The sequence below is a fragment of the Zalophus californianus genome, chromosome 10 (assembly GCF_009762305.2).
Source record: "Zalophus californianus isolate mZalCal1 chromosome 10, mZalCal1.pri.v2, whole genome shotgun sequence".
NCBI lineage: Eukaryota > Metazoa > Chordata > Mammalia > Carnivora > Otariidae > Zalophus > Zalophus californianus.
Genome location: NC_045604.1, coordinates 31,844,766 through 31,861,175, shown reverse-complemented (window position 1 = coordinate 31,861,175; position 16,410 = coordinate 31,844,766). Strand labels below are relative to the sequence as shown.

The 16,410-nt window shown below is 36.8% G+C and overlaps 1 protein-coding gene across 3 annotated transcripts in view; it reads left to right on the top strand.

Moving 5' to 3' along the window:
- Positions 1–16,410, top strand: part of NEK7 (NIMA related kinase 7) — a 164,653-nt gene that overhangs the window by 68,939 nt on the left and 79,304 nt on the right. For all 3 annotated transcript variants that reach the window (XM_027610102.2, XM_027610103.2, XM_027610104.2), the window contains one exon: positions 363–447. In XM_027610102.2, coding sequence (XP_027465903.1) covers positions 391–447 — 57 coding nt within the window. In that variant the 5' untranslated portion in view covers positions 363–390. The remainder of the gene's footprint in view (positions 1–362; positions 448–16,410) is intronic.

Below are 16,410 nucleotides of genomic sequence, written 5' to 3'. Positions count from 1 at the left end.
ACATTTGCCACATTTATGGGAAGCTTATGGTAATTATCTTTGCACATTGGCATGGGGAAGGGGAAGCCTGTTTCGTCTGTAAGGTATAATGGAGAAGAGAGAATTTCATCTCATAAAATAGGATTTTCTAAGCACCTAATACTACTTTGGAGAAATGGACTTAGTTGAGACAGTGAATACCTTTTGTTTTAGCTAAACAGAGCTTGGATTTAGCAAATGACAGAAGAATATGGGATATCTTAATGCGTGCTTTTTGAACCACTAGGTAAATCTGATATTTGAATGCAAGCCTCAGGCATATGATGAGCAACATGACTTGGTAATGATTACATTATTTAAATTTAAACTTTATATTTTTGCAGAGTTCTAAAGTTCCTGTTGCTTCAGACAATGGATGAGCAATCACAAGGAATGCAAGGGCCACCTGTTCCCCAGTTCCAACCACAGGTAATTTCTTCTCATGATGGCTGGCGTGAGTCCGTGTGTGTGTGTGTGTGTGTGTGTGTGTGTGTGTGTGTGTGTGTGTGTGTGTGTGTGTGTGTGTGTGTAAAAGTTCCTTTAAGAAATAAAAGCCAAAAAATGCTAATTATGAATTTTCAAGTTGTAGTCAGAATTGTGTATATTTTTAAATTGTGTTTTAGAAAACTTAGTTCTCAGGTACAATATTTTAAAAAAAGGCAGCTTTAGATTTTGACTGTAATTGAATGGCCTGTAGGCTTTGAGAGTTAATATTAGACTTAGGGAAAAAAGAACGCATGCAAGGCTGTGTCCAGCTTGTGGGGGTGCCTGTCTATTTGGTACCTGTCTTTGCTTTGGCTGGCTGATCCTGCCTTATCCACAACTGCCTTCCATTATTGCTGCTTTTCTCATGTTCTCTGACTAGTAGTATGTTTCTCCTGTTAGGTGGTTGCTTGTTTTTTTGTAAAATAAAATGAAGTAAAAAAAAAATGTTTCATACAGAGCTTCCCATTAAGCTCAGTATGTAATGATATGTTTGAATAACAAACACCCCCATGTAGGGTCAAAACCTCATTTTGTTGTCATTCATAAAGACCACATTTCTCAGTTTTGTGTATGAGGCATTCTGTAATATGTCTCAAATTTACTCTGCTTACCTTATCTCAATTTTGCTTAGATAGTAATTCTGAAATTGAACTGATGGGTGTTCTTTCAAATGAGTTCTATAGGTTGGGGGGACTTGGGCTAACAGTTACTTTATGACTGTCCTTGCTCAGAGCCTTTCTTATTCTAATGTGCATTTTAAATTTCCAAGAGGAGAACATAGGGTATAGTGTTTAAAATAACAGTGTACCCTTATCTGACTGTGGGGCCCCCTTCCCCTCCTTTTTTTAAGTGCATCTATTGACTTCTTTCAGAATTGGTATCTAAAACACAGTTCAGAAAATACTGCCTACACATAAACTACCTTTTCTGCCTCTGTGATTTTTGTTCACTTTGCACCCTCATTTTTCTCTCCAACTTTTGAAATCCTGTCCCACTTTCAAGCACCACCTAAAATGCCGTTTCTATCATGAAGCTTTTTCTGATTTTCTGAACATAGTATTTTTTCTTGGAAACCTGATGATACACATTCTTTGTATGTCTTATGGTATTTCTGACACCTTTGTGTTATTTTATGTGGATATTTTCCTATCTCTTCTGGGTTAAACTCTCCTTGAGGAAGAGGACTATCTCTTACTTACTTGGGTACTGTACTTCCTCACATGGAGCAGGGCCTCAATAAGAATAGGTAATTGAAGCCAACCAGAGACTCGTTCAAATGAAGATGTTTAAATTAGCCCTTTACCTAAGTTTTTTAAGTTTTGAATTAATACCAGTTAGTTAATATACAGTGTCCAGTATTTTAATTTCAAGACGGTTGTTTTTTAAAATCTGTCTATATTTTATGTCCTGGTCATAAATTACCGAGATTATACTAAGCAGCTTCTAACAATCAGATAGATATAAACACATCTTAGTGCCAATCTTACACCTCTAGGCAAACATTGTTGTTTCATAGTTTACTGTTTCTAGTGAAGACAGTAGAAGAAGTACTTTGGAAAACTAGGTGTTTTCCTGTTATGGAAAAAATCATGTTATGATTTTGAAATCCACAGTTTGGAACAGCCCTAGTTTCAAAGGCGGGAAAAAAAGCACTTTCATTTTTGCCTCCTACTGAGTCACCAGCCAGGAAAGGTCGGAGTGGCAGTAGGAGGCAAAAATGAAAGTACCTGTTTTCCTATGAGACACAAGGCTGCCACGCAGCATAAATTTCAAGATCATGTACGTGGTTCTGCATCTCTTTTCACACTGGTCCCTTTCGTTTATGCCCCCTGCTGCTGTTCCTGTGTGGCTGGACCGCTTTCCCTGTTGGAAACGGGCAAGTGTCATCCTAGGTTCTAGCTGCCTGTGGCAAGTGCGGGAAGGGAGAAGCCTTTCCCCCCGTCTCTGCATTCAGACTGATAGTGTGAGATTGTGAAAGAAAGATTACCTGACAAGAGCTTATAGACGTTATTGCTTATTAGGTCTTTGAAAAATGTTACTGTTCTCAGTAGTGTTATTTTATTTATTTATTTATTTATTTATTTATTTATTTATTTATTTATTTATTTATCTTTTAAAACGATTTTATTTATTTGACAGAGAGAGACACAGCGAGAGAGGGAACACAAGCAGGGGGAGAGGGAGGGGGAGAAGCAGGCTCCCCGCGGAGCAGGGACCCCCAATGCAGGGATCGATCCCAGGACCCTGGGATCATGACCTGAGCCGAAGGCAGACGCTTAACGACTGAGCCATCCAGGCACCCCAATAGCATTATTTTAAAGGGCTGGGAAAGGACAGTGTCTGCTCGGGGTTGACAACCTTCTTTTGTTTTGTTCCACACCATTGACCTGAATAACGGGGCTGTGATATGGCAACATTCATAGCCAAGTGACTTCTTTCACTTTTGTAATGCTAATAATAGTGTGGACATAAACAGAAATCTAGGGAAGTCAGCTTTCCAAGTGTCAAATACCAATTATGCCCTGTTATAATGATGAGTGATGTGTATTCTTGGCATATCTTTCCTTTCCTTGTTCCGAGATGAATACTCTAACCCCATAATGCATAATGTATGGTCTCATTTTTAGTATAGGAGTTTCTTTCTTTCTTTTTTTGAGGTTTTAGATTGTGAGATTTATGTATCTTTTCAAATGTGTTTTTGTATTACTGTTATTCTCTTGAGCTTAGGGAAAATTTGTTCTATCAGCTTCCATTTTTTCCCCTTCCCTTCCTTCTTTAATTCCCTCCATTAAAGCCTAGAAGGTACTGCAAGGATATTTTGACTAGATTTTTATTCTATATATTCTTACTGCTTTAGGACTCTTGTTTGTGGAACAATGGGTTTGGCTTAATGTTTTTAAAAAATGCAGACTGTGTACAAGATAGTGACGGATAAATAGTAAAATGTTTGCTTTCTACTATGAGACTAATTTTAAACAAGGGAAGTTTACAACTAACATTTTGTGAGAATTTTGATTTATGGTCATTGAAGAGGGCTCTGGTACATTCACAAGTTTATCATAAATGTAAATATAAAACAATTATTATCAATACAGTTCTAATGATTTCTGGGAGTGATTAGAAGGAGGATTTATTTTAATTGTAATAATCTTCAGGGCTTAGATTATAATTATTGCTTGTAAATTTGTAGATAACTAGTGTAACACTTTGGCTACCTGTGAAAGAGGGCATCCCACATTTACAGGTAGACAAATAGACAGCTTGGAAGGTATGAAAATCTTGTCTTGCTGTTTTCCAGTCCAGGCAGTAAGGTAGACCATTCCTTAAAGCTTCATGGCAGCCCAAACTACAATCCGCTTGTCCTTGTCCTTCCTCTGGGAAAGGAGCACGAAGAGATGAGATGAGGTTTACCTCATAGCATGTCAGGCTAGTAATCCAGGTGCATTATGGGCCAGAGTGACTCAGCTCCCAGTTGACTGTTGAGTGGATAGGACTTTTGCACATGATAATTGTATTACCTTCCCCTGTCTTTAGCTTATCTTATAGGATTCCTTTTTTTGTGAAATAAGTGTCATCATGTAGCTTCTTCTGATAAATTGATTTTGCCAAAGCACCTATCCTATAGCATCGAGTAGAGCTTTTTTGGGGAATTTTATATGTATTGTTTATATGTATATATATATATATATATATATATATATATATATAATGTTTATGTGTTTATATGTATTATATGTTTTGTTCTATATGTATTTTATACATTTTATATGTATATTTATTTATATGTATTGTTTATATGTATTGTTCATATGTATTGTTTATATGTATTGTTCTCCTTTTGACATTTTAGTTCATTGAATGACATTATTGATAAAGGTAACAGGAGAATAAGCAGCAGCTGTTTTGAGGAAAGAAGACTCTTGCCATAGTTTAAGTTCATGACCATGGACCTCAAGTAACCCTTAGATTATGTATGTCAGCAGCCATACCCTGAGTGCCTTTGTTCCCCTGCCTCCTCAGTGACTACTTCATCTTCTTTCTCCTCAGCCCCCAATACTTTTTCCCCCACCCTCACTCTCAGCTAATGCCCTTGCTTCCTACTTCCCTTAAAAAAACTGGAACAATCAGAAGAGATCGCCCACAGATATCCTCCTCCCAGAACCTTGTACTCTTATGACCTGCCTTTTCTGTTACCAGACGAACTAAGCCAGCTGTCCTCAAAGGCCAGCGCTCTCGTGAGCCCCAGATCCCATCTTCATCCCGTGCTTATTTCAGCTTTCTCTACTGAGTCCTCCCCATTACATACTATTGTGCTGGTATTTCTTCCATCAAACAACAACCGAACCAAACAAACTCAAAAAACAGCCTTTGAAGTCCTTCTTCTCTCCAGCTGTTGACCTATTTCTCTGCTGCCTTTTATTGCAAAATTCCTAGAAAGATTTATTTGTAGTTTTGTCTCGTTTCTCCTTTCACTCTCTGAAATGTGCTCCAATTCAGCATTCTCCCTGACTATGCCACTGAAACTGCTCTTGCCAGGATTGTACTTCCCGTGTTGCTCAGTCCAGCTGTCTGGGCTCAGGCCTCACCTTCCTGACTCATCAGCTGCATTTGATAGAGTTGATCATCCTTTCTTCTTTGAAGCCTGTTCATTGCTTAGCTTCTAAGAACTTTCTTTTTCTCTTGTCTTAGTGGTCCCTCCTTTGCTGATGTCTCCTCACCTCCTGAATCTCTAAACAATTCAGGATTCTGAATATGATCTATGTGCTGGGGACTCTCAAATTTATATCTCAATCCAGACCTCTGCCCTGAATTCCAAACTCATGTATCCACTTGCATACTTGACATCAGATTTGCATGTCTCAAACATAACATGTCTGACACTGACCTTTAAATATTCCTCCTAAAACTGTTCTAACGGGGCTCCTGGGTGGCGCAGGTGGTTAAGTATCTGCCTTCGGCTCAGGTCATGATCCTGGGGTCCTGGGATCAAGTCCCACATGGGGCTTCTTGCTCAGCTGGGAGCCTGCTTCTCCTTCTCCCTCCGTCCCTCCCCCACACTGTGCTCTCTCTCTCTCTCTCTCTCTCAAATAAATAAAATCTTAAAAAAAAAAAAAACTGTTCTATCCACAGTCTTCTCTCTTTCTCTCTCTTTTTAAGATTTTATTTATTTGACAGAGAGCATGAGCCAGGGGGAGAGGGAGAAGCAGGCTCCCTTATGATCAAGGAACCCGACATGAGGCTCGATCCCAAGACCCCAGGATCATGACCTGAGCCAAAGGCAGATGCTTAATTGACTGAGCCACCCAAGCGCCCCTCTATAGTCTTCTCTATCACAAGTAATGGAAAGTCCATTTTTTCGGTTGCTAGGCTAAAATTTTTAGAGACATTCCTGACTCCCTCCCATTCCTGTCATCTAATATCTAATCTGTTAATAGATCCATAGGCTCTAGCTTTAAAATATATTTAGAATCAGAATACTTTTTACTCTGTGCTACCACCCTGGTCAAAATTATTTTGATTTTTCACATACCTTATTGTGATGGCCTCCCACTTGGTCTCTGCTTCCACCCTTGCCTCTCTTCACTCTACTCTCAACACAGAAGCCATTACAAAATTATACAAAATTTAAATATAAAATATAACATTATAGTCAAATGATGTCTGTTTAAAACCTTCTAGTAGTTTCTCATCAGCTTGCTCACTCATCTTCAAGTATATATTTAAATATCATATACTTTGATCATTCAATGAAAATTGAAATTTCACCCCAACACAGTATGCCTTTGCTGCCATATTTTTTCCTCCATAGAATTTATCACCTTTGCACTCTTTATTTTGTTCGTTATCATTGTTCTCCTAGAGTATAAACTTTATCCCTAGTCCCTAGAATGGCACCCAGGCACATAGTAGACATTCAGCAAATATTTGTTGAATGAATATAAACTTGGTGTGAAATCAATCAGTTCTCTTTCTAAGCACCACCTTTTTGAATGTGAATATTAAAATATACAAATATCTACAGAATTTCTCTTTCATTGTACGAGTAACCACCTACATCCCTCATTTCTTACTGAACTTTTTTTTTTCACTTCTTTGTTTTTGACTGGAATGTACCTCTTTCCCCCAAGGACACTGCTTTTACCCCATAACCCTTTCAGGTAGAGGCTACTTGTTCTCTAATAGCCGTAAGCCATGAGGATCAGGAGGAAGCAACAGTAGCCTTCTCCATCCACAGTACCTCTTTCTGATCACTACTTTGTCTTGGGGGTGGGAAGGGGTGAAACCTGCTGTACTGAGGCTCCTGCTTCCCATCTAATGATTTTCACCTTTCTGATAGCTGTTATCGTCTACCCTCCTCATCACTCCTTGCCTTAGTTGAAAAGTTGACCACCTGGCTCACTGTCTTACCATCTTCATCCTGCTTTTGGCCGCTACTGTTGGCACCTACTGATGATTGAATTCTTAAAATACACCTACCTTGTGCTAAACATTTTGAATACATTTCCTCATTTATTTCTAACAGATAACATACAAAGCATTATTTTTCACACTTTACAAATAAGAGACTGAGGCTCAGACTAATTAACAGATTTGCCCACGGTAACATAGCTAGTAAGTGGTAGAGCTGGGATTTGACCCAGCTGGGTTGTCTGACTCCAAGCCTGTGATTCTTTAGCTTTCACAGAGAAAGCTCCTCACACATTTCCTGGCCAGTTTGATCTTAATCACTACGACCCTTGATATTTTTATAGGTACCTCAAGCTCTTAGTCTTCAAGATGAAATTTGTTATTTTGCCCAAGATTGCACTTTTGCTTGTGATTATTACCATCATCCATCTGGTTGTCTGAATTACAAACAAGAGAATCTCATAATCTTATGTTTAGGCAATTTCCATGTTCTCTTGATTTTATTTCCTAAAAAGCTATCAGATCTGCTAATTCTCTACATTTAGGTTATTTTCACCTTTCCTGGATTATTGCAGAAACTTTGTGTAACTGAGCTCTTTACCTTTCATTTTACCATTTTTAATCCATTCTTTACATTGTAGTGTGAAATATCCTTTGAAAGTGTATGTTTCATTATCTCACTCTCCTTAAAGGGCTGCTTTTTTATTGTTCTTAGGGTGAATTCTGCATTTCCTTGTATGACTTAGAAGGTCTTGCATCATCTAGTCTCCTTTTACTTCTCCAACTAAAAAATGTGTCATTTTTTATTTTGGACTCAGATTCAGTCATGTCTTGCTTATACTGTGCTATTTTTCATCTCCAAGTCTAAGGTAGCGAGGTAATGGTATTCAAGGATATTTAGTCACTAATGGAACATAGTGAGCATAAAAGCTCATTATAATGTTATATGAACTACATTTCATGATAGAGATACTAGGGAAAGTGTTATAGTAGAGGAAATATATAATTTGGAAGACAACAAAAAGAGTACTCTCAGAAAAAATAATGATTATTGGGTAGTTCCTTATACTCATATTCTTCCAATAAATAAGATTATACTTTGAAAAGATATATGTATCCCTATGTTTATTGCAGCATTATTTACAATAGCCAAGATATGAAAACAACCCAAGTGTCCATTGATAGGTGAATGGATAAAAAAGATGCAGTGTGATCTTGCCATTGCTGACGATGTGGACGGACTTATAGGGTATTATGCTAAATGAAGTAAGTCCAGTAGAGAAAGAAAAATACCATATGATTTCACTTGTATTGGAATCTGAAAAACAGAACAAGTGAACAAACAATAAAGAAAAAAACAGACTCTTAAAAACAAAGAACAAAATGGTGGTTGCCAGAGGGGAAGTGGGTGAGGGGATGGACAAAATAGGTGAAGGGACTAAAGAGGTACAAATTTCTAGTTATATAAAATAAGTCACAGAGATGAAAAGTATAGAATAGGGAATATGGCCAATAATAGTGTAATAATGTATGGTGACAGATGGTGACTATACTTACTGTGGTGAACATTAAGTAACTTATAGAATTGTTGAATTAATATGTTATAAACCTGAAACTAATATAACATTGTACATCAATTATACTTCAATTAAGAAAAATAATATACTATATCAGCAGTTCACTGTTCACTTTTGTGGATCAAATTTTATGTCGGTGATAGTAGGTAATGGCTAGTCAGTAATGTTTGTTGGATAAATGAATTAATCTCTAAATAAACTAATCTCTAAAGGCCTACCTCAAGAAGCAAGAAAAATCTCAAACAACCTACCCTTACCCCTAAAGGAGCTAGCAAAAGAAGAACAGACAAAACCCAAATCCAGCAGAAGGAAGGAAATAATAAAGAAATGGTATAGAAACTAAAAAAAAAAGTTTCTTTGAAAAGATCAACAAAATTGATAAACTTCTAGCCAGACTCATTTAAAAAAAGAAAGAAAGAAAGAAAGCAAAAGAGAGAGGAGTCAAACAAAATCAGGGATGAGAGAAGAGAAATAACCAACAGCACAGAAATACAAAGGATTGTAAGAGAATATTATGAAAAATTATGTGCCAACAAACTGGACAATCTAGAAGAAATGGATAAATTCCTAGAATGCATAACCTACCAAAACTTAACAAGAAGAAATAGAAAATTTAAACAGATTGATTACCAGCAAAGAAATTGAATTAGTAATCAAAAACTCCTAACACACAAAAGTCCAGGACCAAACAGCTTTACCAGCAAATTCTACCAAACATTTAAAGAAGAGTTAATACCTGTTCTTTTCAAATTATTCCAAAAAATAAAAGAGAAAGGAACACTTCCAGATTTATTCTATGAGGCCAGCATTACCCTGATTTCAAAACCACATAAAGACACAACAAAAAAGAGAGCTACAGGCCAATATTTCTGATGAACATAGATGCAGACTTCTTCAACAAAATATTAGCAAACCAAATTTAACAATACATTAAAAAAATCATTCACCACGATCAAGTGGGATTTATTCCTGGGATGCAAGTTCAATATTTGCAAATCAATCAATGTGATATATCACAGCAATAAGAGAAAGGATAAAAACCATATGATCCTTTCAGTAGATGCAGAGAAAGCATCATGCTCATTGGTGTAAAACAGCTTTCCCTTAGGGTCAGGAACAAGACAAGTACGTCCACTCCCACCATTTTTATTCCAAGTGGTACTGAAAGTCATAACCACAGCAGTCAGACAAGAGAAAGGAAGTAAAGGCATCCAGATTGCTAAAGAAGAAGTGAAACTTTGACTATTTGCAGATGACATGATACCACATATAGAAAACCCACCAAAAAACTATTAGAACTGTTAAATGAATTCAGTGAGGTCGCAGGATACAAAATCTATATACAGAAATCTGTTGCATTTCTATACACTAATAATGAGGCAGCAGAGAGAGAAATTAGGATAACAACCCTATTTACAGTTGCACCAAAAATAATAAGATACCTAGGAATAATCTTAACCAAAGAGGTGAAAGACCTGTACTCTGAGAACTATTAAACATTGATGAAAGAAATTGAAAACACAAAGAAATGGAAAGACACTCATGCTCATGAATTGGAAGACCAAGTATTGTTAAAATGTCTATACTACATCTACAGTTTTAATTCAGTCCCTATCAAAATACCAACAGCATTTTTCATAGAAGTAGAACAATCACAAAAGACCTCGAATATCCAAAGGAATCTTGAAAAAGAACAAAACTGGAGGTATCACAATTCCAGACTGCAAATTATATTACAAATCTATAGTAATCAAAACAGAATGGTACTGGCACAAAAACAGACACATAGATCCATGGAAAAGGATAGAAAACACAGAAATAAACCCCCAATTATATCATCAATTAATCTTTGACAAAGGAGGCAATAACATGCAATGGGAAAAAGTCTCTTCAACAGATGGTGTTGGGAAAACTGGACAGCAATGTGCAAAAGAATGAAACTGGACCACTTTCTTACACCATACACAAAAATAAACTCAAAATGGATTAAGGGCCTTAATGTGAGGCCTGAAGCTATTAAAATCCTAGAAGAGAACACAGGCAGTAATTTCTGTGACATTAGGCATAGCAACATTTTTCTAGATATGTCTCCTGAGGAAAGGGAAACAAAAGCAAAAATAAACTATTGGGACTACATCAAAATAAAAAGCTTCTGCACAGCAAAGGAAATAGCAACCAAAAGACAACCTACTTGAATGGAAACAGATATTTGCAAATGACATGTCTGATAAAGAGTTAGTATTGAAAATATATAAAGAACTTATACAATTCACCCATACCTGAGGGATACAGAAAGACCCCAAAAAACTAATAATTCAGTTAAAAAATCGGCAGAAGACATGAACAGACATTTCTCCAAAGAAGACATACAGATAGCCAACAGACACATGAAAAGAGGCTCAGCATCACTCATCATCGGGGAAATGCGAATCAAAACCACAAAACCTCACACCTGTCAAAATGGCTAAAATCAAGATCATAAACAACAAGAGTTGGCAAGAGCGTGGAGAAATAGGAACCCTCTTGCACTGTTGGTGGGAATGCAAACTGGTGTATTTACCCAGAGGATACAAAAACACTAATTTAATGGGAGTCATGCACCCCTATGTTTATTGTGGCATTATTTACAATAACCAAATTGTGGAAGCAACCTAAGTGCCCATTGGTAGATGAATGGATAAAGAAGAGGTGGTTTATATGTACAATGGAATATTATTCAGTGATAAAAAGGAATGATATCCTGCTATTTGCAACAATATGGATGGATTTAGGAAGTTTAATGCTCCGTGAAATAAGTCAGAGAAAAACAAATACCATAGGATTTCAATCATATATGGTTTTTAAGAAACAAAGGTGGGGGGGGGAAGACAAACGAAAAAACAGACTCTTAACTATAGATAACAAAAACAGATGGTTATCAGAGGGGAAGAGTGTGGGGGGATGGGTGAAATAGGTAAAGGGGGTTAAGAGTAACTTACCTTGATGAGCACTGAGTAATATATGGAATTGTTGAATCACTGTTTTGTACATCTGAAATGAATAGAACATTGTATGTTAAGTACACTGGAATCAAAATTTTAAAAAATTGTCATTACATTTAGGATATCTTTATATTTTGTCTTCCTTTATATCATTATTATGTAAATATTATGACTTTTTCATGTGACTATGGTTATGTTTCAAACAACTTTCTCACTAAGTATTCGTAGAGCAAATATTTCTTACATTTAGAAATTTTGATGAGGACCTCTTTTATCAGGCACATTTATGTAGGATAAATTTAATTACGCATCTTTTCTTTTTCTTTCTTGACTGGATCTCATTAGGTATAGATCAAGGGGATGTAGATCAAGGCAGAACAAGGGGCTGGAGGAGGAGTTTCTAGAAGAGGTATGATAGGGTGTCCAGTAGAGGGTGTGGGGGATACCTGGAATCAACTCACATTAACTTCCAGAACCAATAAATGGGTGAGATTGAACAGTGAATTAAATTGCCCAGAGTGAATGAGTAAAGTGAGAAGAGAAGGCCAAGGATAGGACCCTGTGGAACACACCAGCATTTATCTGTAGAGTTGCTAGAAGGAAACAGAAGGACTGGCTGTGTAGTGTGGTGGTTGAGAACATGAGCTCTGAAGACATTGTCTAGGATGAATTCTTGCATCTCCCACTTTCTAGCTATGTGATGGAGAGCAAGTTATTTAACATCTATAAAACTTAGTTATCAATGAATGAGAAGAATAATATTTTTTACTCCATAGAGTTGATAGGGAGCTTTCTTTCAGTATGGTGCTTAGCACATAGCACTCATTAGTTGATGGTGATGATGACCATGTCCACTGTGACTATGATAGTGACAACTTTCTGCCAGTAATTACTCGGTCCACAGATTTCTCTGCCCACTGATTGTTTATATAGCATGTTATAATCTTTATTACATTTTTATTGCCTATGTTCTGCCCAAACTGCCTCTGTTTTCACCTTGTTTATACCAGTAAATGGCATCAAGATCCGTCTGTGTGCTCAAGCCAAAAATCTATGATTTATCCTTGATTTCTCTCTATTCCTCACTTCTCATATTCAGTTCATCAGCAGTTCCTTTGACTATGTCAAGATCATATCCTGATTCCAGCTGCTGTCATATCTCACTGTAATTCCCAGGTCAAGTCCATTACCTATGTCCAGACCCCCAGCTTCCACTCTAGCTTTACTCATCCTCCTTCCTAGTTCCTTTTCCACACAGCACTGAGAGTTACCTTTGTAACAGGTATAGTAGATCAGAGCACAGTGCTTCCTGGGTAAACCTCAAACTCCTTACTCTAGCCATCAGAGCGCTCTGTAATTTTGTCAGTGCTTACTTACCTCTTGAGCCTCGTTCCTTACCATTGTCCCCCTTGACAGCCACACTGTACTTTTCACACCATCATTCTTGAGGCATTTTCTCCAGCTCTTCTTTCTGCTGCTTCCTTTCCTTGTGATCTTTTAATTACAATGTAAATTGTAAGGTCATCCCTGAATTACCCAATCTAAAATAACCATCTGCTCATTTTCCATTATATATTTCTCTGCATGGTACTTAAGTATGTGGAATAAATATTAGAACTATCATGTATATGTTTAGTTTCTTTTTTTTTGTTTTTGTATTATGTATTCATTTGTTTATATCCCCTCCTCTGTTAATACTTGTGGAATAAATGAATAAACTTTAGAAAGCCTCTTCCCTCGATTTCTCCCTGTTTCTATCTCTGTGTTCTCTCAGAGACTTTTCCTTGCCATATTTAATTTTTCAAGGTATAGCTGGTGGTGCTCATGGGAAGAGTGGGAGTATCTTTGTCATTGATCAACTATTCTGCTCATGATAAGGTGGGAAAGATAGTATTTTTGGTTACATAATTTAGATATAGTAATTATTATGTTACATAGTATAACTAATGATGATTAAATGATACAAATACTAGGGTCTTAAAAATGTTTAACTAGTTAATTAGTTATATTTGGTCACTCATTTTTCTTTTGCTATAATGAATTTCTCTCCTTTGATAAAAAGCCAGTTGTAATGATTAATGGCATATTGCTCAAACTGGTGCAAATCTCCAACACTTAGTATCTTTAGGAATTGGTTACCTTTGAAATAGTTCAAGAAATTTTAGGGAGATAATTGTTCAAACATGAAAAAGCATGGATCATTAGACTTTGCTGGCACATGTGGTGTTTTTTTGTGTTGTTGTTCTGTTTTTTTCTGGTTTCCAGTGAGGTTTATAGGAAGTGTGTAGAAAATAATATTTGACAGAGCTGTGTTAAATATTGTTAAAAGACTCTTCTAGTTTTGAGTAATTTGGTGATGAGGAGTATCATTTTTGAGACCAGAGCATGAACTTTATTGCTAAGTAAAATTGAAGGGCATTTTGGAGTTGTTACTTTTAAATTTTGGCGAAATCCAGTAACATCAATATATAATATAAAGCAATTTAACTTGCATAATTGGTAATATGAAAACCACCAGTAAGAGATAAATTTGCAATAACAATGAAAACCTTATTAATGATGTTAAATATTGTAATTAATACTCGCTTGTATATTAGATCATTGATAACAATACCACTAGGAATTATCAGGATATAATTTTCTCCCTGGGGAGTTCATTGAGTCCATGCTCTGACTCTTCTAATTTCCCGAGAGAGAATTGTCATCATAATGTTATCCTGAATGATCTTATTGCTCATTAAGTGTCCTTCCCTTCAAATTTAAAGCAAATTAAAGAAATTAATTTAGTCCTAGGAAATCATCTTTTAAAGAGTCTGCACCTGTGAGAATAAGAACCACTGGCACAACAGAATGAATTTTATTTTAAAAAGGAAAGTTTTATATGAAGGAAGCAGTAAACACAGACTGACATGTAGAAGTTAATCCCAATTAGTTAGCAAGATCTGGTATTACATGATTAGAGTGCATTCAGATCAACAAGAGATGCATTAGTAAGAACCCAGAACATTTAAGGTGTTATATAAAGCTTGTTTCACTCTAGGATTTGATTTCTTAGTTGTTATCTATAATTCTGAATACTTATTTTATGTTTTGATATTTCAGAATACTTTTATAATATAACCTGTTAGTATAGATTCATGAATGTTATGAGGCTAAACATAATTTACCACAAAAATGTAAAAAAATGCTTCCAAGAACAGTTTTAATTATGCCCTTTAAGTCAAGAGTTACAGGTGTCTTATGGTTAATAGTTATGAGATAAAGTAACATTGAGAAACAACTTACATAGGCTTATACTTATGTTATCCATGTTAATTAGTTATCTTTTAAAACTTCTTCCAAAAATTAATCTGTTTGAAAATACTTCTGTGGGGTATGTAGTCTTTATTTCAGTAATTCTAGAAGATGCTGTGTACTGAATTAGCCATGCCCTTTCTCAGTTTTGTCATGAAGCCAGGCAGTTTCAAACTCCTAGGGTTTATGGGCTTTGAACCAGTTAGTCTCCTCTTTACTGTGCCTGCAGTTTTAAACTTCATTTTAAGCATGTTCTAACCAGATAACCAAATTGCAAACATGGTGGTTTTTTGTACTAAATGCCCTCCTCTCAAAAATTATTAAAAGGACAGTGGCAGAATAACTGTAGTTAGATCCACTGTATCGTTACCCAAGTAGCCTCATACCCAAGGGGTTAGGCTAGCTTCATTTGCGAATCAGGCAGATAATCCACATGATAAATGAGGTATCCCAGTTGGAAGGCAGAGCCCAGGGTTGAGTGATAACTGAGAACTCCTAGTAAGTGTGCTCTTGGCATTGGGAAGTCTAGCAACAGATAGAGACAAACAAGAGGACATTAAAGGAGGCTTTTCAAACACAGGAGCCCTGTTACGAGAGTGAGTTGGTAGAACCTTGTCCCTGCTGGCACTCTTGGGGAACGGAAAGTCTTCTCTGATACTGGGTACGTGCTCTGTGCTTGGCTCTGTCCTAGGTACTTCATAATCATAATCTCACTCAGACACAATTCTTTGGGTAGGCTTACCCCTATTTTACAGAAGTAGGAAACAAGGTTTGGGTAGCTTGCCAGCTCAAAAAGATACCGAGCATCAGAGCTGGGATTTGAGCCCAGGTCTTACTGATTAACAACAGAACCTCTGCCTTCTCTAAGGGGCTATTTGGGAACTCCGTGGATTCTTTTGTAATACCATGCCTAGTCAGGCTTTGGGGCAAGATTGATTTGAAACACAGTGTTTAGTGCTTCCCATATCACTCTAACCCAGACTGTGGATTATTACCGAAGTGTCCTTTAATAGTGAGGAGTAGGGGAATTCTCTAGTTCACCTGTTGGGAAACTGTAAGAGGCAGAGACAATTGTCTTGCTTTGTGGGACAGAAGTTTTTTTGCACTGCGCTGTACTGCTTCTCTAACTGATTCTACTCAGAGCCTCTCAATAGTTATAATCATGCAGTAAGTATTTAAAGCCTTTTACATCAAGTTCTTTCAGTTACATTCACTTATTTAGTAAATAGTTATTATCTAGTTCACGTCAGACTGCCTTCATGGCATCTGGATACAAAGATAAAACTTGGTTTCTGCCTTTGAGAAACTCAATTATGTGAAGGGAAAAATACATATATGTATTTATACATATACATATATGTATAAACAAATAATTAAATCCAGTGAGATCCAGAGCCTAGCTCAGTGCCTGAGTTTGCACAGCTGTGTATAGACTTGAATGCCTGCTGTCAGTCGCTACAGAAGCACAGAGGCATGAGCCGGTCAAGCTGCCCACAAGCCAAAGATGATTCCTTAGAAGGCTGGCAGTGGAATCTCAAAGATGAGTTGTGGTTTGCCAGGTGTGAAGAGCAAAGTTATTTAGAAGGCGTGGGGACAAGCACATGCTTTGCATGGAGAGGCCAAAGCTCACGGTGCACTTGGGGAAC